General features: G+C 50.2%; 2 protein-coding genes across 2 annotated transcripts in view; both read left to right on the top strand.

The window, feature by feature from the left end:
* Vax2 (ventral anterior homeobox 2) overlaps window positions 1-14,198 on the top strand; it is a 24,321-nt gene extending 10,123 nt beyond the window's left edge. The window contains exons 2-3 of the mRNA XM_032906242.1: window positions 9,639-9,826; window positions 13,724-14,198. Of these exons, the coding sequence (XP_032762133.1) occupies window positions 9,639-9,826; window positions 13,724-14,167 (632 nt within the window). The 3' untranslated portion in view covers window positions 14,168-14,198. The remainder of the gene's footprint in view (window positions 1-9,638; window positions 9,827-13,723) is intronic.
* A 4,572-nt stretch (window positions 14,199-18,770) lies between these two features.
* The window catches only part of Atp6v1b1 (ATPase H+ transporting V1 subunit B1), a 17,603-nt gene continuing 8,873 nt past the window's right edge, over window positions 18,771-27,500 (top strand). Inside the window, exons 1-2 of the mRNA XM_032905096.1 lie at window positions 18,771-18,888; window positions 25,318-25,373. Of these exons, the coding sequence (XP_032760987.1) occupies window positions 18,771-18,888; window positions 25,318-25,373 (174 nt within the window). The remainder of the gene's footprint in view (window positions 18,889-25,317; window positions 25,374-27,500) is intronic.

Here is a 27,500-nt window from a genome sequence, read left to right as displayed (position 1 = left end):
ACGGCCCCTGTACCAGGGTGACATGAACATTTGCAAAGCTTTTCATATAAAAAAAAAAAAAAAAAAGGAAGGAAGGAAGAAATGAAAAGACAGGGTGCTGGTCGTGATATGGCACCCCACAAACCCCCACATCCCCTGGCTTTTATCCTCACCAGGGACACCCAATGCCATGCAAATGCTATGCTAATAGTCCTTAAACTGCATTGTTTAGGAAACTAAACATTTTGATCTGCATTCTCTTGAATCCTTGAATATGCACACAAATACACAGTTGGAGAGTCTGAGAGTTCGGGGTGAAGGTTGGGAGGACGGCGGGAGAGCACTTATCCCTTACCTTTCAAGGAACTTGGGTCTTCCTCTGTGTGGGGTGCTGGGGTGGGGGGCGGGGAGGAAGGTTCTGTTTCGAAGCAAACTAAATACTTTAAAAAATTATACAAAGGCAGGTGAGAGAAATTTTCCTACTCTGGTCAACGTCCTCAGAGGGAACAGAAGGGGAGGTGTTTTTCTTGCCAGAGTATTCCCGCGTGGGTACACACGAGCACACAGGGAGTTTACTGTACAAATAAGCAATACACACAAACACGCACGTACACACACACCCACACAACCTCACACACACTTGCTGCTGCACTTGGCAGTGTCTGGAGAATGTCCTTCCAGGTCAGTCACTGAAGACATTCCTCATTCTTACCAAAGGCTCCCTGGGCTCTTCAGCCATTCGCCTGTTACCAGGTTTCTCACACAATTTCGATTTCTTGTTTGTTTGTCTGTTTGAATGAAATCGCGTTATGATGAATTTGACTTTATCAAGCTTCCAGTGTTTGTCTGGGATGGGAATCTCTTCAGGGGTTCTAGAAAGGACTGTGTATCTATTTGGTGTTTGTTTGCTTGTTTATTGATTATGTTGATTTTCTGTGGTACTGGTTTTCCCACAGGAAATGGCTTTCCAGTGCACACTTTGATCCTAGCACCACCCCCAATCCCTCCCGTTAGTTCCCTCCCTTTCCTCCTTCCCCTCGTTACCCCACTTCCTGTTTCTCTTCTTTGTCATGGTTGTCCGTGTATATGAACCTAGGACCTGAAAGTGAGAAAGAACATGTGTTTTTTGTCTTTCCGATTCTGTTTTGTCATGTAACTTCCATTAATACAACCTCCAGGTGCATTTTTTCTAGTAATTGACTTCTTTAGTTTAAAGCCTACTTCTTTAATTGAGAATTCCAGGTATTTATCTCTGTGTGCATGCGTGTGCATGCATGGTATGTCACAGCACGTGTATGGAGGTCAAAGGACAACTTCCTGTGAATCTTTTTCTCCTTCCACCATGTGGATCCGGGAGATAGACACCAGGTCACCAGACTCTGTGGCAAATGCCTCACCCCACTGAGCTCTCACTGGTCCCCAATTTAATTCTTCTTTATGGCTGAATAAAACTCATTGTGTAACCACATTCTACTTATCTGCTCATCGGTTGATGGACACCTAGGCAGACCCCATGTCTTGGCCATTATGAATACAGCTGCAGTTGCCCCCCAACCCCAGTACTTTTCATACTGTATGGATTTGTGTCTCTGTTAACGGCCTCAGAGAACCTAATTCCCTGACTCTAGCCAGCAGTTCCTAGTGTGAGAACTAAAACAACGATGTTTCAAAAATCTGAAAACCTCTGGAGCTGCTCTCCTAGTCCCTCCCCAACTCGCTGTGAGCCTGAGCACTGTCCCATTTTATCTTTTACTAAAGGTTCATTTATTTATTAAATATAGCTTATTATAATAATATATTATTATATATTAAAATACAATAAATCTATATTATAACCTTATTTTATATTACATTATAACAAGTATATAATCAATATATCAAAATATATTTATAATAAATACAATGATAAAATGCCCAATAACACATAATAATACAAAGTATAAATAATTCATTACATATTATTATTTTATGTGCAGGAGGAGTTTTTCCTGCATGAGTGTCTGTGCTCCACATGTGTGTCTGGTGCTCCTGGAGATCAGGAGAGGGTATTTATCAGATAATCTGGACCTAGAGTTCCGGACGACTGTGAGCCGCCATGTGGGCGCTGGCAATCACGTGACAATCAAACCCAGGTCATCCTTGAAGAGCAGGCAGCACGGTTAACCGCGGAGCCATCTCCCACCCACACTTTCCGTTTTAATTAGCCACTTGGGTTGCTTCTCCTCTGGATAGCGTGGTGTTCAGTTTCCACTGGACCGTCCAGCTCCCCCTGGTTTTGAGCGGCTGGCTATGTTCTGCACATTCCGAGTCTCTACTCGAGCTCTGCCCTTAACTCTTTCACTTCCGCAGAAACGGTGGGATTGTCCTTGTTTTCCTTTCCGGGTTGTGTGTGTTTCTTTGGTTTTTGAAGCTCTATTTTTCACATTTCAGTGTTAATTTGGTAGGTGTGCAATGTCAGATGGTTTGGCTAATCCCAAACACCCAGGTCTGTAACAGTCCTGTCCTTTCCCCAACTAATTTGAAATGCCATTTTTGTAGACACTCAAGGTCCCTGCGGGCCTGTGGCTCTGCTTGGAGGCTCTCTTTCCAGAGTCACACCACTCTAGTGACTCTTGATTGTGATAGATTTTGCTGTGTGGTGATGTAAGAATTGCATCCTCTGTGTGTGTGTGTGTGTGTGTGTGTGTGTGTGTGTGTGTGTGTGTGTGTGTTTGACGAGAGTCTCTCTATGTCCTGGCTGTCCTCGAATTCCTTATGTACACCAGGCTGGCCTCGAGTTCACACATCTTCCTGCGTCGGCCTCTCAAGGGCACCACCACACCCAGCTCTAGTTTGATGATTTGTATAGTCATATAGTCACTGAACATGGTGATGGGTTCACAGAGCCGTTTTTAAGAGTCTGGGATGATGATTTTCTGTAAAGCACCCATGGTGGAGGGGAGCAGAAACCATGTGGGTCTGTTATCCCTGTGCTAAGAGGCTGAGACAGGAGGATCCCTGGAGTTTACTGGCCAACAGTCTAAGCAATCCATGAGCTCCAAGTTCACTGTGAGATCCTATCTGAAAATAAGGTAGAAAAGAACAAAGGGAGATACCCGGCATTGACCTCTGCCCTTCACACGCCTGAATACCCACGCGTACACACACAAAGGCATGTCATACACATGGATCAAGTAATTTGGCCGATTTCTCCCTCCCTTCCACTTCTCCCCCTTTAATTTTTCCCATTTGTTCCCCTAGTCTTGATTCTACTTTTATATCATATATATGATACAGATATATATATCATATATATTTCCATGCATCTATATAATATGCATATATCCAGAGATGAGGAAAACATGTAGCATATGTATTCTGAATTTGGCTTATTTCAATTAATACAATGATTTCTGTTTACACCCATTTTATTGCAAACTTCATACGTTGATTCTTCTCTGTGGCCCCGCAAACTCCATTGTGTAATACGCATTACATTTTCGCTGTCCAGTCAGCTGTGGTAGAGAGCTAGGGTAAATAGTGTTGCAATAGAACTGGGTAGTCACATGTCTCTAACGTACTGAATTTTTCTTCTTCCTTCAACTTCTTCCTTCCAAGACTTCATCTTAATTATTTAAAATTCCGAGTAAACTTGAGAGTGAATTTTCCACAAGTAAGGTTTACAGTGGCAACATACGATTTCTGGATGAAGGCAAAGAGAATTTTATCTCAATGAGAAGCCCGTGCATTAAAGCAAAGTCCAGGGGTTTACACCTGTGATCCCAGCGGCCAAAGCAGGGAGATCGCTGAGTTCAAGGACAGCAGCAGAGCATGACCTTGTCTCATAAAATCAAAATGAAGGTCAACAGCAACAAAACCACTTCACAAACAGCTTCAGGCAGAAAGGGTCCTTCTGGACGAGGTAGGAAGGGAAGTCAGGGAGCCCTTCAGGGTCCTGTGTGAGAGGGGCCAGAGGAACCCTGTTCGTCTGAAGATTGGGTTTGTAGCTTCCTGGTTTGTTTAATTATCGTCTCTGCTCCCATTGATAGCTTGTCCAATTTAAAACTAATTTTTTATTGAAAATAATTAGGTATATTTAAAAATAAATGATTTTATTTTTAAATTAAATATGTAAAATTAAAACATTAAATTAAATTAAATTAAAACATTTAAAAATAATTTAAGTGTATTATCTCTTCCTCTCCCTTCCCGACACAGGACCTCTGGAAACAGAACCTTGTCTACTTTGTTGGTCCCTGTGTCCTCAGACTCCACAATTGATACATTGATAAATATGTATTGAGCGGTTGAATACATAAGATTGTCCTTATTGACATAAATGGGATGGTATTGTACTATTTTTGAACAGTAGTGTTTTTTCAATATATTTCAAAAGTATTGTATTTTTTTACATTTATCTATTTTATGTATATGAGTACACTGTTGCTGTCTTCAGACACCAGAAGAAGGCATCAGATCCCATTACAGATGGTTGTGAGCCACCATGTGGTTGCTGGGAATTGAACTCAGGACCTCTGGAAGAGCAGTCAGTACTCTTAACCTCTGAGCTATCTCTCCAGCCCTTAATTTACCATTTTGTAATTGATGGTTTGTAATTGAGGACTGGCTCAGTAGAGCACCCATCACTCTTTACAGGACCTGAACCCTAGCACCCATTCTGCATGGCTCACAACCACCTGCTTCTAACTCCAGCTCCAGGGGATCCAACAGCCTCTTCTGGCCTCTGTGGGCACAGTTTACACACTCGGGGCAGGGTGGCGGTGGTGGCTAGTTCTAGAATGTGGCTGACCATGGCTCTGTCGCTGTACACATGTGTCTGATAGTGAGTGTACCCTCATCCCACCTCTGGCACTGCCACTTGAGCACGCTCCATTTCTGATGTCACCGTAGTCCACTTATTTACTTAGCGTTTTAGGATAGTGCACTTTCGCATATTTATTTATTAACTGGGGGAGGTGTATGTGAAGGTCAGAGGATGATTTTCAGGAATTGGTTCTCTTCTACCATGTGTGTCTGTTCCAGGACTTGAACTCAGGTCATCAGGCTTGGCAGCAAACACCTTTACATGCTGGGACATCTTTGTGGCTCTAAAATTGAATACTCACTTTAGTCTCATCTGAGCCATGTAAAATCGTTTTGTTTTAGTTACTTTTCTGTTGCTGTGATAGAACACCAGGACCGAGGCGACTCATAAGAGAAAAGGTTTATTTGGGCTTCTGGTTCCAGAGGAATCGGAGTTCATCACCATCCTGGCAGGGGAAGTATAGCAACAGGCAAACATGACAGCTCGACTAGCAAACTGAGACCTCACATCCTGAACGGCAATCACTAGGCAGAAAGTGTGTACTGGGAACTCTCAAAGCCTGCTCCAGGCGACTTCCTCAGCAAGACCACACTTCCTAGAACCAAACGTCGCCACCTTCTGGAGACTAAGTGTTCAAACCAACCATCTGAGAACATGGGGGACATTTTCATTCAAATCTAACCTACACATGGGTTAAACTGTTCCTAGCAAACATTAAAATAAGTTTCAAAATGGCAGGCATTTCTCATGTGCTGTTTTAAATCATCTTATAGCCACAGGGTACACAGAGACGCAGGGGACCACTACTGTCCTCTCTCTCCATTGACGAATCTGTGTATTTGGTGACAACATAGAACCCTGGCTTTGTTCTTTGTTTCTGTTGTGGTTAGCTTCATATTTTGAAATCCTTTTAGAGCCACAAGAAGCGGTACAACCGGTGCAGAAAGATCTCAAGTAACCACCACCCCGCCTGGCTTCCCTCATCAGGAGCATTTGCAGCACATCATCAAAGTGAGAGGACAGAGTCGGGCCCGGTGGTGCACACATGTAATCCCAGCAGTCAGGAGCCAGGAGCCAGGAGAGTCAAAAGTTCAAGACCAGTTTGGGGTACATAGAGAGTTCCAGACTAACCTAGATTTCAGGAGTTTTGCCTCAAAACACAAAGCAAAGCAAAAAGCAAACAAGAAAAAGCACATAGAAAATTGTGAGCGGGGAAGGCTGAGAAACAGCCATCGGCCTCCCGCGCTCCATCCTTTGTGCTTCCCTCACTGCGTGTCTAACGTCCTGTGACTCCTCCTCTCACTCATACCTCCATAAAGTGGCTGAAATGCAGCAGCGTTGTCTCAGCACGAAGGCCTTTTTCCTTTCTTAAAAAATTTTAAAGACTTATTTTATTTTTAATTCTATAGTATGTCTCTGTGTGGTATGGCACAAAAGTACAGGTGCCCTCAGAAGCCAGAGGCAGACGCCTTGCAGGTAGAGTTACAGGCAGCTGTAAATTCTGACCTGGCTGCTGGGAACCAAACCCAAGTCCTTTCCAAGAGCAGCAAGTGTTCCTAACTTGAGAGCCATTGCTGTCCTGAAGTTGTACCCATGTAATCCAGGGTGTCTTTGAACTCATTTTGCATGTATGTAAATGTCTTGCCTGCAGGTACGGCTGTGCACCACATGCATGTAGCGCCTGGGATGGCCAGAAGGGGGCATCAGATCCCCTGGAACTAGAGTCACAAATGAGTGTGCTGAGATTAGAACCCAGGTCTTCTGGAAGAACAACCGGTGCTCTTAACCACTGAGCCATGACTTTTTCCAGCCCCGGCTTCTTCACTGTGTGCACGGAGCTTATTAACACTGATCCCTCTTCACTGCTGAGCAGCATCTTGTCATATGGTTTTAGCATGGTGTTGGAAAACATCTTATCTCCTTTTGGAGGCCAATAAAAAATGGGGGGGGGCCTAGGGTGTAGCTCAGCTGCTAGAGGACTTGTCCATCATGCATGAAGCCCTGGGCTTTATTCAGAGTACCAAACAAACCAGGCATGGCGGATAGAATATGCTTGGAATCCCAGCAGGAAGGTCAGGAGTTCAAGGTTGTCCCCAGCTACACAGAGCTTGTGGGCAGCCTAGAGTCATGAGAGTCCATCTAGAAAACGAAACAGGTCCTGGAGAGAGGGCTCATCAATTAAGGGCACTGGCTACTCTTCCAAAAGACTGGGTTCAGTTCCCAGCACCCACATGGCAGCTCACAACCACCTCAAGTCCAGTTCCAGGGGATCAAATGCCTTCTTCTGCCCTCTGCTGTAGTGATTTCCCTCCACCCACCCCCACATCACTCCCACCCCACTCTCCTGCTGACTCACCAGGGCTGACTGAACATGAAGGTGAGATGGACAGAGCCAGAGCTCACCCTGAAGGCTGAGCATCCACTGAAGCAAACAGGAGCCATAAAGTCAGGGCACGGGAAGGAGCGGCTAAGGCTACTTATCTGGAGCCGAGATTCTAAAAGTAGGACCATAGTCCTCTGGGGCTGAAAGACGGGCAGCATCCCAACAGATATCCTGTCTAGTGTTCTCCAAAGGAACAATGGGCTTCTCCAGAAGATTCCTTCTTTACTCATTGCTAAACTCTTGGCTGAGACTTGTCGACTGCTATAGTAAGGATGGCCCGCGTGTGCTCATGAAGTGAAGCAAGGCTGGACCGCAGCTGTGGTTTGCATGCTGGGGATTGAACCTTGTACCTCCTCGGCAAGCTGCTCCACTAACCTACATCTCCAGACCCTGCTTGCTGCTGCTACTGTTTGTGGAGAAAGGCTCTCACCATGGAGCCTAGGCTAGCCTTGAACCTGAGTCTTCCTGCTAGTATCACCCCAGGGGTGGGACTTCTTATTACCCTTGGCATAATCAGGACGTATCTAGGGTTTATTGAATGCTGACAGTGGGACCTTCAGGAAGTTACTTAAAACTTGCTCCTCCTCTGTAAAGTGGGAAATGACAGTTCCATCTCCATGGAGACACTGGGAAGGTTCAAACTTAAGACCAACACCAGACCCAGAGCAGGGATTATCTACATTATGGCTAGAGTCACTACCCTCTTAGCCTCACCCTCACACCTCTGGACTCCTTCACAAGTCTCTTGCTTTTAAATCTTTTAAAAATAATTACATGTAAGTGCCATGGGGACATATGTGCACGTGTGTATGTGTACCCATGAGACCAAAAGAGAGTGTAGGATCCCCCAAAGGGGAGTTGTAGATGTTGTGAGCCTCCAAACGTGTGCTGGGAACAGAACCCAGGGTTTTTTGTTTGTTTTTGTTTTTTGTTTTTGCAAAAACAGTAACTACTTTTCACTACTGAGCAGAATCTACAGCCTTATCTCACCCTTCTTAGGATTTGGTACAGAAGCCAGTCTAGGAGTAGCTTCCCAGCACACAGCAAACGCCACCTCTGCGCCCCCTGGTGGAAGTGGAAGGTTCTTGTGCAGGAGGTGGCATTTGCAGGGGCTTCCTGAGCAAGGGCTGCCTAGTTGCTAAATTATTGTTATTGTCGTTGTTGTTGTTTGGTTTGTTTTGTTTTAAGACGGGGTCTCTTATGTGCCAGGCTGGCCTTGAACTCCTGGTCCTCCTGCTTTCCCGTCCCATGTGCTGGGATTGCAGGGGTACAGCACCATGTCCTCCTGAGGTGGTGGTAAACTTTCCAGGCTGCTCTCCTCCTATAGTGGGGACCTGCTGCTACTTCCCTTTTGTGATGGATGGCTCACAGGTACAGTGCTGCCTGATTCACTGTCGGTTATTGCCCGTGCTAACAGATCCGTGACAGAGCTTAGATTAAAGCCTTTCCCTTCCCCAGTGCTTTGTGGTGCTCTGTGCTGATGGTGATCATGGGCTGCAGGTCTCTGGCACTTCTTAGATGGACTCCAAAGCACCAGAGAGGCTGTGAAAACACACTAAAGCCCGAGGTGGCTCAGGAGTTCGGGGACACAGCAAGCACAATAGTTCCCTGGAAGATAACCCAGCAGCCTGGCAAGGTGGTACCAGTCCTTGGGCGCCTCCTGGGGTTTTCAGTTCCAAATGTGCCCCCTTGTTCACATCCGCTAACCTCCTTATGGACCCCAGGAGGGAACAGGGCTCGTGTCTCCAGAAAGCCTTCTACGACTGACCACATTCAGTTCTAATCCATCTCCTCTGGACGTGAGGCCTTGTCTCTGCTCTGTGCCAGTTATTCCTTACTCTGCAGAGAGAACAGAATCCCGGATGAACCAGTGTGAGTCATTTCTGCCCAGGCCATGAGAGCCCACCTGACATTTTTTGTTAAGGCTCACTCACTCTTCTCCCTCCCTCCCTCTTTCCCTCCCCCTCCCTCTCCCTGCCCCTTTTCTTCTTCCCTCTTTCTCCTTCCCTCCCTCTCATCACCTCATCTTTTCTGTCTCCCTCCCCCTCTCTTCCTCCTCCACCTTTCTCTCATTCCTTCCCTATCTACTATCACCTATCTATCTATCTATCTATCTATCTATCTATCTATCTATCTATCATCTATCTATCTATCTATCATCTATCTATCTATCTATCTATCTATCTATCTATCTATCTATCCATCCATTCATATATCTCCAAGCACATGACTCCCTGCATGGGGTTGACAAGGAAGCTCAGCTCAGAGAGGCTCAGCAAACTCCCTCAGATTAAGTGTTCAGGCTGGGTCCTGAAGATTCCTGGGAGAACCTTATATGAGATTATAAGTTCAAGGTCAGACTGAGCTACACATGGAAACCCTGTGAAGAAGAGGAAGAAAGAAGAGGAGAAAAAACACAGATGATCTGGCCCAGCTAGTGAATTAACCTAGCTCTCTTCATGGTCCATGCAGATGCCAAGGGGACCATTCGGGAAATTGTCCTGCCCAAGGGCCTGGACCTCGACCGACCCAAGAGGACCCGTACCTCCTTCACAGCAGAACAGCTGTATCGTTTGGAGATGGAGTTCCAGCGCTGCCAGTATGTGGTGGGCCGAGAGCGCACAGAGCTGGCCCGCCAGCTGAACCTCTCTGAGACTCAGGTGAGAGCCAGGCCAGCCTTCCATCATCTGGTCCTGGTGACCTCCTTGGTGTATGGTGAACACCACATACCTAAGGAACTCCTTGGTGTATGAGGCCAAGGACTGACATAGAGGGGCATGACTTGGGAGGAACATACACACATGAGGGAAAAACTTAGAATTATAGGTGAGGCACAGCCAACAGTGCCAACAAGAGGTCTGGGCTGGGAGTGGTGGCACACACCTGTAATCCTAGCGCTCGGGAGTGCAGGGAGCATGAAGACTGGAAGCCAGCCTGAATGACACAGTGAGACCTGATGTCATTAAACACCATTTAAAAGATGGAGAGGAAAGGAAGGGAGGAAGGAAAGAAATGGGAGAAGATTCCATGGATAAAAGTACTTGTTGGACAAACATAAAGATCTGGGTTCAAGTCCCTAGAACACACATTAAAAGCTCTGAGTACTGGGGTTGGGGAGTTAGCTCAGTGGTAGAGCGCTTGCCTAGCAAGCGCAAGGCCCTGGGTTCGGTCCCCAGCTCCGAAAAAAGAAAAAAAGAGAAGAAAAAAAAAAAAAAAAAGCTCTGAGTACCTGTAATCCCAATGCCCCATGGGGAAACGGGAGACAAAGAATTAGACTCCCCTCCCCCCATCTTCCCACAGGCATTTGTGGGATAGTGAAAAAGCAAGGAAACCCTGTTTCAAACAGGATGGGAGAAAGGACAAACACCCTAGGCTGTCCTCTGACCTCCCTGTGCAGGTCATGGCTCACATATGCCCATATTCATACACACTGACACCCACAATCCATTCTACAAATGGAAGGGAGAGGGGGAAAGGGACAGGAGAAACAGCCAAGTCTCAATAGAAGGATCATTCATATGTAAAGAAAGCAGATAGGCCACAGAAATGGGGACAGTCAAGGTGCAGGAAGTGAATGGCTCGGGACCTGTCTTAGTCATGGTTCTATTGCTCTGAAGAGATACCATGACCAAGACAACATTTATGAAAGAAAGCATTTAATTGAGGCTCATTTACAGCTTCAGAGACTTAGTTCATTTTCTTCATGGAAGGGATCATGGCAGCATGCACGACACTGGAGCAGTAGCTGAGAGCTACGTCCTGGTCCACATGCTGAGAGAAACACTGGCCTTGTCTTCAGTTTTTGAAACCTCAAAGCCCACCCTTAGAGACACACTTCTGCACACAAGGCCACACTTACTCCAACAAAGGCCACACCTCCTAATCCTTCTAATCATTTCAAATAGTGCCACTTCCTGGTGGCTAAGCACCCAAATATATACTCTATGGGGATCTTTCTTTTCAAACCATCCAAGAGATATTGTCAGGTAAGGTGTCTTGGGATGGTGATCACTTGGCTTCCAGGAGCAAAGATTCCAGGGAGTACCAGGCACAATGGCAAGAGCCTGCAGTCTCAGGTTCTTAGGAGGGTGAGGTGATAGGATCATGACCCAAGAGTTTAAGACCAGTCTTAGCAGCCCAGGGGGAACCCAGATAATAATAGCAAAGGATTCTGGGAAGAAATGAACCATGACAGACTTCTCTCTTCTTCTAGGTCCTTTCTCAACCTCTGTCACCTTCCCTTCATCTTGAGGTGACTGAGTTCCTCTTGTGTAAAGGAAGGGCCAGTCCCTCCTCCCACACCCCCAGTGAAGGGCTGCTATTTTAACAGTAGTATGCTGGTTGGGGATGTGACTCAGTTGGTAAAGTGCTGGCTTAGTATACATGATGCTCTGGGCTGGATCCCCAGACTGTATAAACTGGGTGTGGTGCTATACACCTGTAACCCCAGCACTCTTGAGGTGGAAGTAGGAGAGTCAAGAGTTCAAGGTTATCCTTGGCTACGTAGTGAGCAGGAGGCCAGTCTGGACTACATGAGACTGTGTCTCACACCATGCCCAGAAGAAATGAGAAAGGATGGAGTTTGAGTGAGGGAAAGGTAAGATGCTGAGTCAGTGGTCCTCTCCCTCAAATGGCCAATGGATGGGCTGAGGACAAGTTGCCAAGCCCCAGGGCTCACTGGGACACCAAGTAGCTTTAAAAAGTGCAGTGCTCTGGCTTTTCCGCAATTGTCTTTAGTACCAGTCCATTGCCCTGCCTTAGAAGTGCAGAACAGCAGACTAGAGGGGCTACTCTAGCGTAGGAACGAAACCCACCTTCCACACTCCACACTCAGTATGAGCCCATGGCCTTTAAAAGATGAACATCTAGTATCATCCCTGCATTCAGGAGGCTGAGGCAGGAGAAAGCAGAGTTCAAAACCAGCCTGGGCTTTATAGGAAGACCTTGTCTGATATCTAAATTGTTATTAATGTCATTTTTTTTTTTTTGAGTGAACAGCCTTAGAATCGAGCACTAACTTTAGGCCCAAAGAGATATTCTCCTGGGGTCAGAGGTAGAGATCCCAGACCTGGAATCTGTGTGCCTTGGTGACCCAGTATCAGAACATGAAAGCCACCAAGCATTCCTTGAGATCCAGGTGGCCAAGGTGGCAACACTCAGAGACCCTCTGCAGGGTACTAAGGAGCCCGGCTGGGGCAGGTAATGCCCAGGAAACTCCACAGGGACGGGCCCTGGCTCTCCAGGAGTCGGGAGCAATGGTTTCCTGCAAGAGGGACAGAGCAGAGCCAGAAAGAATCAGTACAAGAGACAGAAGAAACCAAAGACTTCTGGGGAAGGGGTTCAGGGGTCTCTGAGCTTCATGAAGCAGCCTCCGGAAGCCCTGGGACTGGTGGTGGGACACAGAGAGGCACCCGTGTCGGGAGTGCTCTACCAGCACACTGGACATTTCTGGAAATCCTGATGCCTCCCTCCTGACCCAACTCTAATAGAAAGTTCCCAAATGAGCACAGGGCACTGGGTTTACAATGTACACAGGGAATGTGTGTGCAGCCAGGCTTAAGAATCCACACACGACAAATGAAAAGCCAGGTCCCAGCCCCAGCCCAACCTTCCCTCCCCTTCTCACCACCTCTGGTCAACCCAGGCTTTCCTCTCCTTCTGCACATAGAACTCTGCTTGCTGGAAAGGGCATAGTGGGGCGCACCCTCCGTCTGCATTGGCCACACCCCTTGTCACTGTCATCCCCCTCTGCCCACAGTCGCGTTGTTCCTTTCCTAGCACAGGGGTCATGACTTTGGAGCCCTTCTCTCGCGGCAGGACCTCTGAGGTCCTATGGAAGCGGGAGAGGATGGGAAAGGCTCCTGGCCCTCCCCTTCAAGGCCTCTGGGCCACGGCTCCTGCTCTTCTGCTGCCGCATGCTGTCCCTGCTCATGTATGCGGAGTATGTGGGACACAGGATGTGGAGCTCAGTGGATAGTTTGTCCAGCTTGCACACAACACTAGGTTGTATCCCTAGCAAGGTGTGCAACTGGATGTGAGGGTACAGGTCTATAAGGCAGCACTGTAACCCCAGCAAGGGGTTCAAAAGTTCAAGGTCATCCTCAACTACATAGCAAATTCCAGGCCAGTCTGCGATACTTGTCTAAATAAACATAAATAAATAAGTAGCCTTTAGTTGCTTGGCTCGGATCGCAGTTTAGAGTTCTGGGTTAAGGGCAGTTGAGAATTACCTACACATAAGTGATGCCTAAGACCAGACATCTGGCTTAGAGCAAAGGACCTGCAAACCCTACCTTCTTCTGTAAGCCAATCTACTCCTGTGGGCCAGAGCCAGAGCGGCAGTGAGTGGGTGTTTATGCCTTGAGACTTGACTCAGCTCCTGAGAATAGCCTGGTGTGAGAGGACACTAACAATCTGCTTTTCTTTCCTCTCCTGTCCTCCCCACCCTTTGCCCTGTTACCCTTCTCCACCTCGGAACTTCCTCTCCTTTCATCTTGGCTCCGCCTCCTGCTCCTCCCCTTCCCCTTTCTGCTACCCGGTGTGCCCTCTGCCCCAAGGTGAAGGTCTGGTTCCAGAACCGCCGCACCAAGCAGAAGAAGGACCAGAGCAGAGACCTGGAAAAGCGGGCATCCTCCTCCGCCTCTGAGGCCTTTGCCACCTCCAACGTTCTGCGACTTCTGGAACAGGGCCGGCTGCTCTCCGTGCCCAGAGCTCCCAGCCTCCTAGCACTGAGCCCTGGCCTGCCAGGTCTAACCTCTGGCCACAGGGGCACCTCCTTGGGTGACCCCAGGAACTCCTCCCCACGCCTCAATCCAATGCCCTCAGCCTCAGCGTCGTCCCCTCTGCCACCCCCTCTGCCAGCCGTCTGCTTTTCCGCAGCTCCACTCCTGGACTTGCCCGCCAGCTACAAACTGGGGTCCTCGGCTTTTGAGCCCTACAGCAGACTAGAACAACAGAAAGTAGGCAGCCCTGGCCAAAGTGACAAGAAAGCTGACATTTAAGAGTCCCATCCCCATGTGACACTGAGTCCCCAGCACAGCACTACCCTAGCCTCCTGGCCCCTGTGGACTATACTGAGCAGGCCTGGAAGAGGAAGGATGGGCACAGCATGCGCCTCTCCACCTGCCCTCAGCTCAGAGACTGAACCAAAATGACTTTGGTCCTAATGTACTCTCTGTGTGAGTGCTATGTGCTATGTGCGTGTGTGCGTGTGTGCGTGTGTGCGTGTGAGAGAGAGAGAGAGAGAGAGAGAGAGAGAGAGAGAGAGAGAGAGAGAGAGTGTCACTGAAATAAAGAAGGGAACTGTCCCAGCATCACCAACTCTCCCTTCTGTCCCTGTCCTCAATGTTAGCAGAATGGGAACCACAAAAGGGAGGGGGTAGGCACAGTCATGGATCCACCATTAACAGCTTCCGTCCAGGTGCCACAGCCCTGAAGTACCCGTGCTTTCCCTGGTTAAGATGTCACTTCTATGTAAGCTTTCCTTTCAAACTTCAAAATACTCGTTCCATGGGCAGTAAGCCCTTCAAGGAGCTGAACGGTACACGGTGAAAGATCTGAGAGGGATCAGAGGAAAGCCAGAGCAAGACTGCGGTCTGGAGAGAGGGCCTGTGCAACATGAAGCACTCAGAAAAAGCTCATTTTCCTCAGTTTGTTTTCATGTAACCTTTGTTGGTAGCAATAATTACAGGTTCTTGGGAAGTTGTCCACCCACTGTACCACTAACCTTTCCAGTGACTGCAACAGCACATGTAGCAGAAGCAAGGTGAGGAAGGAAAGGTTTATTTGGGCTCATTTATTTTATTGAAGGTGCAGTCCATCTTGGTGGAAGTCATAGCCACAGAAGTGAGGCAGCTGGTCACACTGCACCCTCAGTCAGGAAGCTGGGGTGAATGCTGGTGCTTAGGTCTCTTTCTCATTTAATGTCTTCAGTCTGGGACCCCAGTCTGAGGATTGCTGTCCCCACATTCAGGGTGGGTCCTCTCTCCTCAGTTAAAACCCTGGAAATGCCCTGACAGATATCCAGAGGGATGGATAGTAGGGTGACTCTAAATCCCATCAAAGTGACAATTGATTACCCATCATCCCCCTCACTGCTAATCTGACACATAAACGTCACTTCTCAACAACACCATTCCACCCTGGGCTCTAAAGTCTGATGTAAAGTTAAAGTGTATTTAATCCATCTTTAAGATTCTTAAAGTCTTCACAATTCCACCGTTGCTCAAAGTGTGGAGATTCAGACAAACACAGACAAAATAACGGAAAGACCCTATTTTTTAAAATTACATACTAATTTTTTTGGTTTTTTGTTTTTGTTTTTGACACTGGGTTTCCCTAGTTGTCCTGGAAACCACTCTATAGACCAGGTTAACCTCAAACTGAGAGATCCTCTTGCCTCTGCCTCTGCCTCTGCCTCTGCCTCTGCCTCTGCCTCTGCCTCTGCCCCTGCCTCTGCCTCTGCCTTCCTCTGCCTCTGCCTCTGCCTCTGCCTCTGCCTCTGCCCCTGCCTCTGCCTCCTCTGCCTCTGCCTCTGCCCCTGCCCCTGCCCCTGCCTCTGCCTCTGCCTCTGCCCCTGCCCCTGCCACTGCCCCTGCCCCTGCCCCTGCCTCTGCCTCTGCCCCTGCCCCTGCCCCTGCCTCTGCCCCTGCCTCTGCCTCCTCTGCCTCTGCCTCTGCCCCTGCCTCTGCCCCTGCCCCTGCCCCTGCCCCTGCCCCTGCCTCTGCCTCTGCCTCTGCCTCTGCCTCTGCCCCTGCCCTGCCCTCTGCCCCTGCCCCTGCCCCTCTGTCCCTGCCCCTGCCCCTGCTCTGCCTCTGCCCTGCCCCTGCCCCTGCCCCTGCCTCTGCCTCTGCCCTGCACCCCCCTGCCCCGGACACAGCCCCTTCCCCTGCCCCTGCCCCTTCCCCTGCCCCTGCCTCTGCCTCTGCCTCTGCCTCTGCCCCTGCCTCTGCCTCTGCCTCGCCTCTTGGGTGCTGGGATTAAAGATGTGAGCCACCACTACACACTGTCAACACATGGCGTCACAGAGTAAGTTTTCCTGTTCCAAAAGGGATGAATGGGCCTGTCTTATTGTTCCATTGTTGTGAAGAGACACCATGATCAAGGCAGCTCTTATAAAGGAAAACCTTTCACGGGGGCTGGCTTACAGTTTCAGAGGCTCAGTGCATTTTCATCATGGCTTGAAGGCAGCATGCAGGCAGACATGGTGCTGGAGAAGGAGTTCTACATCTTGATCTGCAGGCAGCAGAAGGGGGATTGTCTTCGTCAGGCAGCCATCAGGAGGCTCTGATTCCACACTGGGCTGAGCTTGAGCACAGAAGACCCCAAAGCCCGCCTACACAGTGACACACTTCCTCCAACAAGACCACACCCACCCCAATAAAGCCACACCTCCAAATGGTGCCACTCCCCATGAGCCAAGCATTAAAGCACATGAATCTATGGGGCCAAACCTGTTCAAACCAACACACAACAAGAAAAGACTGGGCCAAAAATAAGACCAGAGCCCAGCAGGGTAAATACAAATCCTGTAGCTCTGACATCTGGGACCAAGAATCCAGGCAGAGATGTCAAGGTGCCAATGGGCTTGGGTAGCTCTGTCCCTTAGTTCTGCCACTGACAGTAAGCTAACTCAATTTATGCCAACAGCTTTCCTCAACAGACACTAATGGCCTGACATCTCTATTACAACTTAAGCTTTACCCTCACAGTTTCATACAATGGCTTCTCAAGGCCTCTTTGCAGGGGATTCAAACCTGCCACACGTGAACTGGCCTTAACAGCTTTCTAGAACCTTGTGCAAGCCTCCACAGCTGTGTAACGCCTACATTTTATGCCTGTAAAACCAGCAAGGAGTGGATGCTGCTACCAAGTTCTGCTATCTGCCTGAGATGTGGTCTGGCCTCTTCTCCCCACAGTGGAGTAGGCTCTGTTCTCTCCAGCAGTCAAAGATCAGACAACACTTGGGGATTCCTCAGTGCAGGCTCTCTCCTGTCAAATGAACTTGCATTTTCACAACTTGGGGCCTCTGATAGGTGAGCTTGCCTTCTGAGCCCATTTCCTATTGTCCCAGAGCAGAATACCAGGTTCTCTTTAAAGGTTCAAACATCTCTCACAGTTGCAGCTGCTTTTCGATCCTGCTTCAACTGTAACTCTAAACTCCCCCTCTTCTTTGAGAAACTGCACACTTCATATCTTTGCTCTGCCTGCTGCCATCGCTCACTGCAGAAGAGAGATGAGCAGAAGCCATGCTGCAGCCTGAATGCTGTCCTGCTGTATTAATTACTTTTCTAGTGCAGTGATAAGACACCACGACCGAGGCAATGTGTAGACGAGTTATCTGGGGCTCACAGTTGCAGAGAATTAGAGTCTGTGGCCATCATGGTGGGGTGGCATGGCAGTAGGCAGACGTGATGTTGGAGCAGCTGCACATCCAGATCCACAAGCAGGAAGAAGCAGACAGAACACTTGATGCAAGTCCTTTGAAACCTCAAAGCCCACCCCAAGTGCCACCTCCTCCTAATCCTTCCCATATTAGTTGCTTCTTCATTGCTATAACAAAGTATCTGGAAGAAGAAACAATGAAGAAAAACCTTATTTTGGTTCATGGTTTGAGATTGCAATTCAGTATGGTAGGAAGGCATGGTGGTAGTAGGAGGGGGATGGGCTGGCTATACTTTCTAGGTGATTCTAAGTCTTGTCAACTTGGCAGTCAAAGTTAACCATCACAGTTAATTACCCACAATAACAGCTTTTTAAATATGTAGCAAAATTTCACACAGAGCGGTTGGGGATTTAGCTCAGTGGTAGAGCACTTGCCTAGCAAGCGCAAGGCCCTGGGTTCGGTCCCCAGCTCCGGGGGGGGGGGAGAAGCTGCTAAAATTTCACACAGAAAAGTAACACGGAACCACAGGCATAAGCTTACATGATTTCTTCAGCTATGTAGATTTATGGACGCATGCAAACAGGAGTCTGCTCCTTATTAGCCACACACAACCCCCAACCGAAGAGTTCTTTTACAGAATGGGAGGATGAGAGGGGGAGCAGAGACCTGAAGTGGACAGTGCTGGAGAGAGTGGCAGGGAAGACTGGCAGCTTACTTAAGCAGGTGGCCTGTAACTGGCCAGGAGATGGCCCTCAAAGGTGACAAGATGATGGAATTGGAGAGGAAAGGGTATCTAGGTGTGGCTCAGGACAAAGGGCGCAGGTTGAGAAGACAACCTGCCAGAAATAGGGCACGAGGAGACCAAAGAAACATAAGGTGGGGGACAAGGACTTGTTAAAAGAAGGAAAGCTGAAGCCACACTCAGTATGGAAACTGTGCTGAGAGACATCTGGGCACCTTGCTCTGCCCTTCATTGCAAGCTTTCAGGACTGAGTGGGGCAGCCACTACAGGCCCTGCTGAGCCTGTGCCTGAGAAACCTTGGGAACTGGTGCGTGCCAGCTTCCCTGTTTACAGTCAACCTGGCAGAGGAGGGAAGCAGAGACATAAGGAAGGGGAGGGGTGGCCGCTGGCACAGGCTGAGCAGCCAGCTCCAGCTGAAACTGAAGTCTTAGAGCTACCACCAGTCTCCTCAGGCACTGACTGCAGCTCTCCACACGCCATGGCCACACAAGTGGACGGCAGGCCCTCGGGATTCACTAGCAATAGCTGCGACCCAGGCACAGCCCGAGAGCATGTGCAGGTTGTGACCCGAAACTACATCACCCACCCCCGTGTCAGTGAGTATTCACGTCCAACTGGTGAGGGAGTGGGCTGCTGGGATCATTGCTTTTTGCCTCAGAAACAGAGGACCAAGACCTAGGGAGATCAGGAGCTCTGAGTTCAGAAGAACTCTGCAGCATTGCCTCTAGATAGAGCCTGTGTGCGTGGGTCACCTCTGCGGGTGGCAGGATGGAGGTCCCCATTCAGGCTGACCCAGAGGAGAGGGCTGAGTTATCATCAGGATCCTAAGGTCCAAAGTCCAGAGAGAGCCTGAGAGATCGAGAGCGAAAGTGAGACAGTCTGACAGACAGACAAGCAGACAGACAGACCCAGACAGACCCAGACAGACCTAGACAGAGACAGCTTGAGTTTGAGACAAAGACAGAGACAGAGGGAGGGGGAGGGAGGGAGGGAGGAGGGAGGGAAGGAGGGAGGGAGGGAGGGAGGGAGAGAGGGAGGGAGGGAGGAGGGAGGAGGAGGGAGGGAGAACACAGGCGAGTGTGTGAGTGGTACAGAGTGACCTGTACTGATGTGTATAGCAGTATAGTCGGTGGGCACTTGGCTTGAGGAATTCAGTATCTGGTGTGTTGTGCCAACGGATGCCTAGGGGGAAAATCTATCCACAGAGACATGTACTAGAAGGGCATTCTCCACTTGGGGCCAGGGGCACAAAACGTGTAACAGCATGTGTGTGCATGTTTGTACACACAGGGTGGAGGTGAGGTGTGTGTGTGTGTGTGTGTGTGTGTGTGTGTGTGTGTGTGCGCCTGAATGTGATGCACATGTGTGTTCAAGTGGATTCACGCTTACATGAAGTGTAACTGCAGTAATGAGTGTATACTGGTGGGGTAAGAACATGTACTGGTTCACACATGGTGTGCCTTTCTCATCTGGTCAGTAGGCAACTGTGCCTGATCTGGAGGGGTAAGCCGCGCCAGTGTCAGGCACAGAAAACCTGGCAAGGCCCACAGGGCCAAAGCCACCCCTCACATTCTTGTCCAAGGTCACTCTCCCTGGCCTGATAGTCCAGCTCTCTGGAGTAAACCAGCCTGAGTGGCCCCAGCTGACCAGAGCCTGAGGCTCCTTAACAGGATGTGCTGGGGGAGGGGAAGGAGCTAGACACAGCCACTCCTTCACCCTGACTCCAGAGTCACCCAACCCCACAGAGGAGGTGCAGTATACATTCAGGGCGCCCCACAGCTGAGCTCAAAGCAAGCAGATTGTCAGCCTTCAGGGACCATGGCCCTGGGTGCTGGGACTGGCTGAGGCTGCCACGGGCACAATGTGCACCAACTAGAGAGAAAGGTGCAAGGGGGCAGGCCCGGTTTCTCACAGAGGCCAGAAGGCCCTGCCTCAGGAACACAGAGTCCAGAGATAGCTCCCTAGGCAAAAGCTTGGGTCATGAGAGCCCAGAAATCAGCGGAGAGAGGGCACCATTGTGCCCAGGTTTGGGGCTATTCGATACTCTGCCCCACAGACTCTCCCACCTTCGGCAAAGGAGAGCTGCCAGGTTGGGTGGGGCAGGTGTCTGCACCTCCCGGCTCAGCTTTCCTTCTGGAATGTGGCCTTACAGGGATCCACAAAGGATCTCCTGGTACAACCTTTGTGCACCACACCTCACCCACCACATATTCCTCCAGGTAGGAGGGCTCAAGCTAAAGCAGCCTCTCCCCAGTTTCCTCCTACCGACCATGTTTATTGTCAACACCCTGTACGTTGTGACAGCCTCCCCCCACCCAAGACAATAAGGCCACGCTCACAGTGATGCAGCAAAGGCTACAGAAGGATGCACTCCAGGTTCTGCTGTGGTACCGTCCATCACCTTACCACAGGCTGACAGTCCTCACAGGATATCCCTAGAGGCCTGGCTAGCCCTCCAAGGACACCTTCCTAGACTGGGTCAGCCTAGCTCCCCATTCCCCCTCCATTTATCTTGGGTATCTGGGAGATGTTCTTCCTGGGAGGTGTGGTGAAGAGTATGGCCGTTGTCCCCCTTACACAGGTAGGCTGTCTCCCTTACCCTCCTCTAGGCACTCTACTCTGAAACACCGGTCTCTAGCTCAGGCTGGAGAACTGGACAGGGAGCCTAGGAGATGGGCCACCCCAGAGGGTCAGGGTCCCAAGGGCTCTTGTAGCCTTGCACAGAGGCGAGTCTGGTCATCAGAGTCTGGCCCTCACAGGGTACAACTGTGGTGGAAGTGTGTCTTAATGCTATGCTGAGGGACAGAGCTGGCCAGAAAAGAGGGGGAAGAACAAAGATGGGACTGAATATGAGTGCCAGCGATATCCACCTTGGGATCAGGGCCCTCCTCGCCCAGTGGAGCCACCCTTAATCCCCGAGGGTCTCTGCTGATTGTGGAGGTGCATCTTCATGGGGTCAATGGCTAGACATGCAGCATTGCATGGGGGGGGGTGTCCAGCTTATGCAAAGGTGCAAAAGGACAAATTGGAGGGATGGAGCCAGGTCATTAACCCAAAGGGGAGGAAGTTACAGTAGGGTCCTAACAAGTAGGTTTGATTCTAAGACCCATCTTCCAATGGTGACCCCTCCCCCAGGGGTGGAGGAGCAGGATCTGCTGCCCTAGGGTTGCCCCAACCCTGGCCTCCAGCCTGCTGGGGAGGAAGGATTGGGGGGGGGGGCAAGATTGGACAGTGCAGGTGTAGCAGGGCCTGCGCTAATTAGGGCCTTTTAGGGCCTTGTAGGAGCCCTGCTGCGCCTTTCAAGGGAAGGCCGCTGGGTGTGGGGGTAGGGAGCTCTCTTCCACCCCACAGCCCCCAAAGCAACTCCAGTGTCAGAGACAATGGAAGGGGTTGGGCAGAGCGGAGAGTGTCTGCTGAGTCTGAGGAAAGTCCATTGAGAGAGTGCCCTGAGGTCAGAGGAGCCAACTCGCTCCTGCCAGCTCACCATCCTGTTTCTTTCTTCAGGGTCAAGTGGGACATCCCTGGGTGGGCGGTGGCCATAATCCCTGAGTGCCCCAGAACCAGCCAAATCTCTCCACTTTAGTTTACTGCTCCATGCAAGGGACACAGTCAGGGTGCCCACCAGCCAGGGAGACCTTTGGAGTTTGGTTTCCCTTTGCACGAGTCCTAACTGGACAGCCCAAACCTAGGGGTGCTATCATATCTATGCACCTAACTCTCAGGAGGATGGCCACAAGCTTGAAGTCACCCTGGTCAATAAAAGGGAATTTGAAGCAAGCCTGCACTGTGAATGCTACCCAACTGTCACTGATCAAGGCAAATAAATGACAACTCAAATGGAACAAGAATGAGACCTTATCAGCCTCTCTCTCTCTCTCTCTCTCTCTCTCTCTCTCTCTCTCTCCCAATAAAGCAGATGGCTCTGAGAAAGCTGGAGTCTACAATCCCTTAGAGAGGTCGGGTAGACATGCTGTAAGAGGTAGGCAAGGGCAAGGCCTGAAATGCCTGCAGTCGCTGTTGAATAGGAAGTGGTACTTGAGTAGCTTTCTAAAGCGAGGGCTCCATACTACAGAGAGAGCTCTGTCTGTCTCCAGTCACTCTGTCATCCCTGCCTAGAGCTGGGTGTGCTGAGATGGCTCAGAGACCTCACAGGGGTCACCATGTGGTCTGGACTGAGCAAGGCTATGCTCTCCCTACCTGAGTCCCAGAGGGTCAGCCAGGCCACCAGCATTGCCCCCCACCCTTCCTACTCCATATCAAGCAGGGAGCCCAGCCTCTAGTCCCTAACCTTCATCTCCAGGTACCCTCTCTCCAGGTAAAATTGTTGGACCTCAGGGTTGATAGAAATTTCACAGGGCAGACTATGAAGTATTGAAGATGGCGGGGGGAGGGGCAGGCTGTCACAGAAGAAAGCAGAGAGGCTGGCCTCCCAAGATTGTGAGACTTCAAGTGATCCCTTTGGGCTTTATAGTTCTTTTCCCTCCTGAGACAAGGCACTCTGACCCAGACATGCTGCAGTCTCTTGACCCTAAGCTCACCGCTGTCTTCCCCCAAGTCTATGGATCTAGCAAAAGCCAGCTCTCTCAGGCTTGGAAACACTTGCCTGCCTGCCTGCTTCCCATCCTGGTATGTGCTGCTACTGGTCCTGCCTCTACTGGTCTCACTAGCTCCACTCTACACCATTTCAGTGTGTAAAATTTCATCAGAGTGTATGTCACGTGGTCCACCAGTCCCCCCGCCCCTGCCCTTCCCCTGTACACATTCTTTCTCATCTTTTCCTCCATGGTCCTCAGGGGGTAGGAGTTCGGAATGTGGCCCTTGGGCTGGGCATCAGGACTCCCATTTGGCCTGGGACCAAGATGGAGAAACCTGTTGGTTCTGATGTGGGACGCATGGGAATACTGAGTCCATGGAACCAGTTAGTGCCCTATGTATTCCTGTGTCTGCCTTATACTGAGCACAGCAGAGGCCATCCCTGACGGCTCTCCCAACACTGGAAGCCAGCCTGGGAGTCATGAATGTCTCTAGCCTCTCTGTCCCTCAAGGCACTGAGGAGCTAAACAAACAAACAAACAAACAAACAAACCAGGGCTTATTTCAACTCTGCCATGAGCACTTTCCACAACTCCCTGGGGCTGCTTGCAAACCTCCCCTTAATTTGAGGGCATCCCCTACTTGAGGGCATTTCTTCCCTGAGCACCCAATCTGGTCTCATGTCCGTCCCATAGACTCTTCATCTCTTTTGCCTACTGGTTTCACAACTCATCTGCCCATCTTGGCCTCCATGAGACCCATCCTGTTGCTCACCTCACTCGGCTGTCCTGATCCTCCCATCTCAACAGTGTACCTGTAGTTCCTGATAGTTTCAGTAACACCACGCTCACTCTGTCCTTCCATTGGATAATAGCCCATCCCTTTGAGTGATCGTTTATTTGCCTTCATTAGTGGTAGTTGGATGGCATTCAACAGCCAGAACAGCCGTGCTTAAAGAAAGGAAGGGAGGAGGAAGAGAGGGAAGGAGCAGGGCCTGGTCTGGTCTGTAAGAAGCCCTTCAGTGGGGATCATTGTGGGTTTCTTCCAAGGATGCTAGAGGTGGAAGGCGAGAAGGAAAAGGAGCCTCTGGGGGGAATGTGCCTGGTGTCGTTTGTAGTGGTCTCCTGTGAGACTAGGTGCTGCAGGAGGAGGCTGAGGGGAGCCATTGGCCATGGTGATAAGGCTGGCCTGAGGGAGATGCAGGATAGGAGCTGGCCCTTCACTCCAGCAGGGGCTTCTGGATCCTGCCTCTGATAAGGGCAGGCCTCCTTTAGTGTAGAGGGAAGGGAAGGGATGTGCTGCAGCACTCGCCTGGCTCAGCCTTGAGCTTTGCATGGTCCACACCCTGGGAAGGTCGGCCTTGCACACTTGTTCTTTCTGGTGCACACACAGTGTGAATGCAGCTTAAATGACTGGGAGGGCATGGACAGGGACACTGACTTCTTCTGGGGCCAGGCATCCTGTGAACCAGTGTGGGCTGATGGGGAGCACAGGGTAGGCCCTCCCCAGATCTGCCACAGCCTGCAATGACTCTAAGCCAGGCTTTTCCCAGCCCCAGGCCCACTGTGCCCACCTTCCCTGAACTCTGTCGTCTGTGAGTGACCCAGTTCCTTCCCAGCATCCCATTCATCTGGTCTGGCTAAATTACTTGTCTAAATTACTGTGTTACTGGTGCACTCCAGAATCCCTGAAAGGGATGAGCCATGGTACTCCCTTACCACAGACAAGGGACCACAGCCTACTCAGAATCCCCAGCTAGCCCCAGCACTCAGCAGGACCAAAGGTGGGCTTCCTGGCTGACAGTCCTTGGGTCTTACCCTGGGAGCTGAGCTCTGTTCTCACTATGGGGTGTGTGTGTGTGTGTGTGTGTGTGTGTGTGTGTGTGTGTGTGTCTGTCTGTCTGTCTGTCTGTCTGTCTACACCCTTCCCTCCCCCACAGGATGCCCAGTGAGCTGGTGGGACCTGGTCAGGGCTTGGTGGAGGACACAGAGGGCTACAGCGCCCCTCATCCCACAGAGCTCATCAGTGCAGGGTGAAGGGAGGGCAGTGGGGGCCTGGGGAAGGGTCCAGGAGGCCACAGCTGTGGCCCAGAACCTTTTGGAAAATTTGAGTGGAGTTGGGTAAGGGGCGTAGAAGAGGTGGGGGTTGAGGCCAGAGGGGAAGCACATGGGGTAGGGAGCTCAGCAGGCCTGGGCAGGACTCTGAGGAGGCCTCTGCCCCCATGCCCTCCTCCAGCATCCTGCAGGTGTCGAGACAGTGGGGGGCCTGTGGCAGGGGCTTGACCCTTACAGCAATGGTGGCTGGTGCTGTCACAGCTAATGACCCTGATGGCCCAGGCTGAGGAGGAGTGGGGGTGCACAGAAGGCAGGAGACAGAGGATGATTCTCTCTCTCTCTCTGCATGAATGTGTGTGTGCCCATGCAGATTCTCTTGGAGGTAGAGCACAGTGGGACATAAGGGTGAGACCCTCACACACCCCTCCCCTTCCCCAGCCTACAGGACAGTGTGCAGCGTCAATGGGCCTCTGGTGGTGCTGGACCAAGTCAAGGTAAGAATCTTCAGTCCCTCTCCTAGGCCCTAGGCTATATCCCAGGTTTCTTTTAAGCTGTCCATTCAGAGACCTTGTCTTAATTCTTTTTAATTCTGTCGCTTCTCAAGTCACCTGCAAAGTTTCCTCTTGTCTGTGGGAGGCTGTAAAAAGCATAAGCACACAGGGTACAGGCTGGGGAAGTGGGGGCTGGGGCTAGTACTAGCCCAGCCTACCCAGGCTGGCCCTCCTTCATCTCTTAGTCTCTCCGACCCACGACCCAGGGGCTAGAGATCAAACCCAGGACCTTATGCATGCCAGGCAAGAGCTGTGCTGTATCCTGAGCTGCATTTCTCTCCCTGCCTCCCTGCCTCCCTGCTTCCCTGCCTCCCTGCCTCCCTGCCTCCCTGCCTCCCTGCCTCCCTGCCTCCCTCTTCCCCCGCCGCCCCCACCCCGATTTTTTTTTCTTTTTTTCCGGAGCTGGGGACCTTGCTCTTCCCAAGGCCTTGAGCTTGCTAGGCAAGCGCTCTACCACTGAGCTAAATCCCCAACCCCTCCCCCCCATCCTCCCCCCCCGCTTTTGTTGAGCTGGTTTATTGCTTGGTTTCTTTTAAGCCCAAGTTAGTATTCTCTGTTGAAGTTTTACTCCTCAGGCTGACAGTCCGATCTCTCTAGTGAGAGGACAAACACAGGAGACAGGGGTGGTTTTAGATAAGACCCCAGGCTCGCACGAAAGGGAGCAGAGGACTAAAGAGTGGGACTTTGCTGTAGCACTCACTTCCTTTGACTCTCTGCTCTTGAGCGCCCTCTTGTGGTTGAGAGGCGAAACGGTTGGGCTTCTGCAACTCAACCACTTTGAAGAAATTAGGGCTGGGAAGAGCCACTCATAGAGAAACCCCACACCACGGGATCTAGAGACCGCTGGGAGAAGAGGACAAACAAAACCGTCTTCGGTGATAGTCATCATTGAAAATCTGAGAAGGGAAACACTGGGAGAGTATCCCCACCCTGGTTACTAGTCTATCCACCTCTCCCCAGACCCGTAAGATCACTAGTGTGTAGCCATAAGGAGACAGAATGACAGCCACGATGATGATAACTTCCGGCACTAAAACATGTCACCAAATGTTAATATATCTTAATAGCAAAAATAACGCATGCTCCTTGTACCCAGAGAAACAAAGGAAAGACTGCTAATCATCTGTCCCGTTGCCTCCAGACCCATGAAACCTGGAGTCTGTGCTCTTCTACAGGTGAACAGCGCAGGTGGGGAGAGCTGCCTGCACCCCTGTTGTATGGTGTCCCAGCAGGCTGTGTTTCTGGGTATACTATTTATAGGGCTTAACCTTCATTGTCAACTAGGTTTTAGGATCACCTAGGAGACGTGCCATTAGGTATGTGTGTAAGAGCAACCTCCAGAAAGGTTTAAATAAGAATGGAAGACTTGGGGGGCTGGAGAGGTGGCTCAGTGGTTAAGAGCACTGACTGCTCTTCCAGAGGTCCTGAGTTCAATTCCCAGCAACCACATGGTGGCTCACAACCATCTGTAATGTAATTCAGTGCCCTCTTCTGGTGTGTCTGAAGACAGCTACAGTATACTCAAATACATAAAATAAATAAATATTAAAAAAAAAAAGAATGGAAGACTTGCCCGGAATGTAGGTGGCATCATCCCATAAGGTGGGGTCCCCGGCTGAATAAAAAGGGAAAGGGGGAACCGAAGCTGAGCACCAGAATTCACCTCTCCTTGTGGCCACCCACCTCAAGTTCTGTCCCAAGCCTTTCGTACCGAGGTGAACTAAATCCTCTCAGACCATGAGCCAAAACAAAGACTTCTTTAAGTTGCATTTGTCAGGCAAAGAGAAAGGAAAAAAAAGCTAATATGGATTTATTGAGTAATCCCATTCTGTTTACAGGTTCTGCTGCTACAAATAGTTTACGAATACACATCCTTTTACACTGATTCTCTCTGTGCTATAAGAGCTACAAAGAGGGCTGTTTGTTTACTGTATGTGAAGATAAACATTGCAGCAGGTGTGTCAGGAGCAGTATGCGTGCTTAGCAAGCTCACCACCTTGGATGCTACCCTCAGTGCCACAGTACATATACAGGTAGATAGTGGTTTGAGGCTTGCTCTGAAGTGTGCCC

Source organism: Rattus rattus, chromosome 6, assembly GCF_011064425.1.
Source record: "Rattus rattus isolate New Zealand chromosome 6, Rrattus_CSIRO_v1, whole genome shotgun sequence".
Taxonomy (NCBI): domain Eukaryota; kingdom Metazoa; phylum Chordata; class Mammalia; order Rodentia; family Muridae; genus Rattus; species Rattus rattus.
The sequence above is the reverse complement of the archived record's forward strand: the minus strand, read 5'-3'. Positions and strand labels throughout refer to the sequence as shown.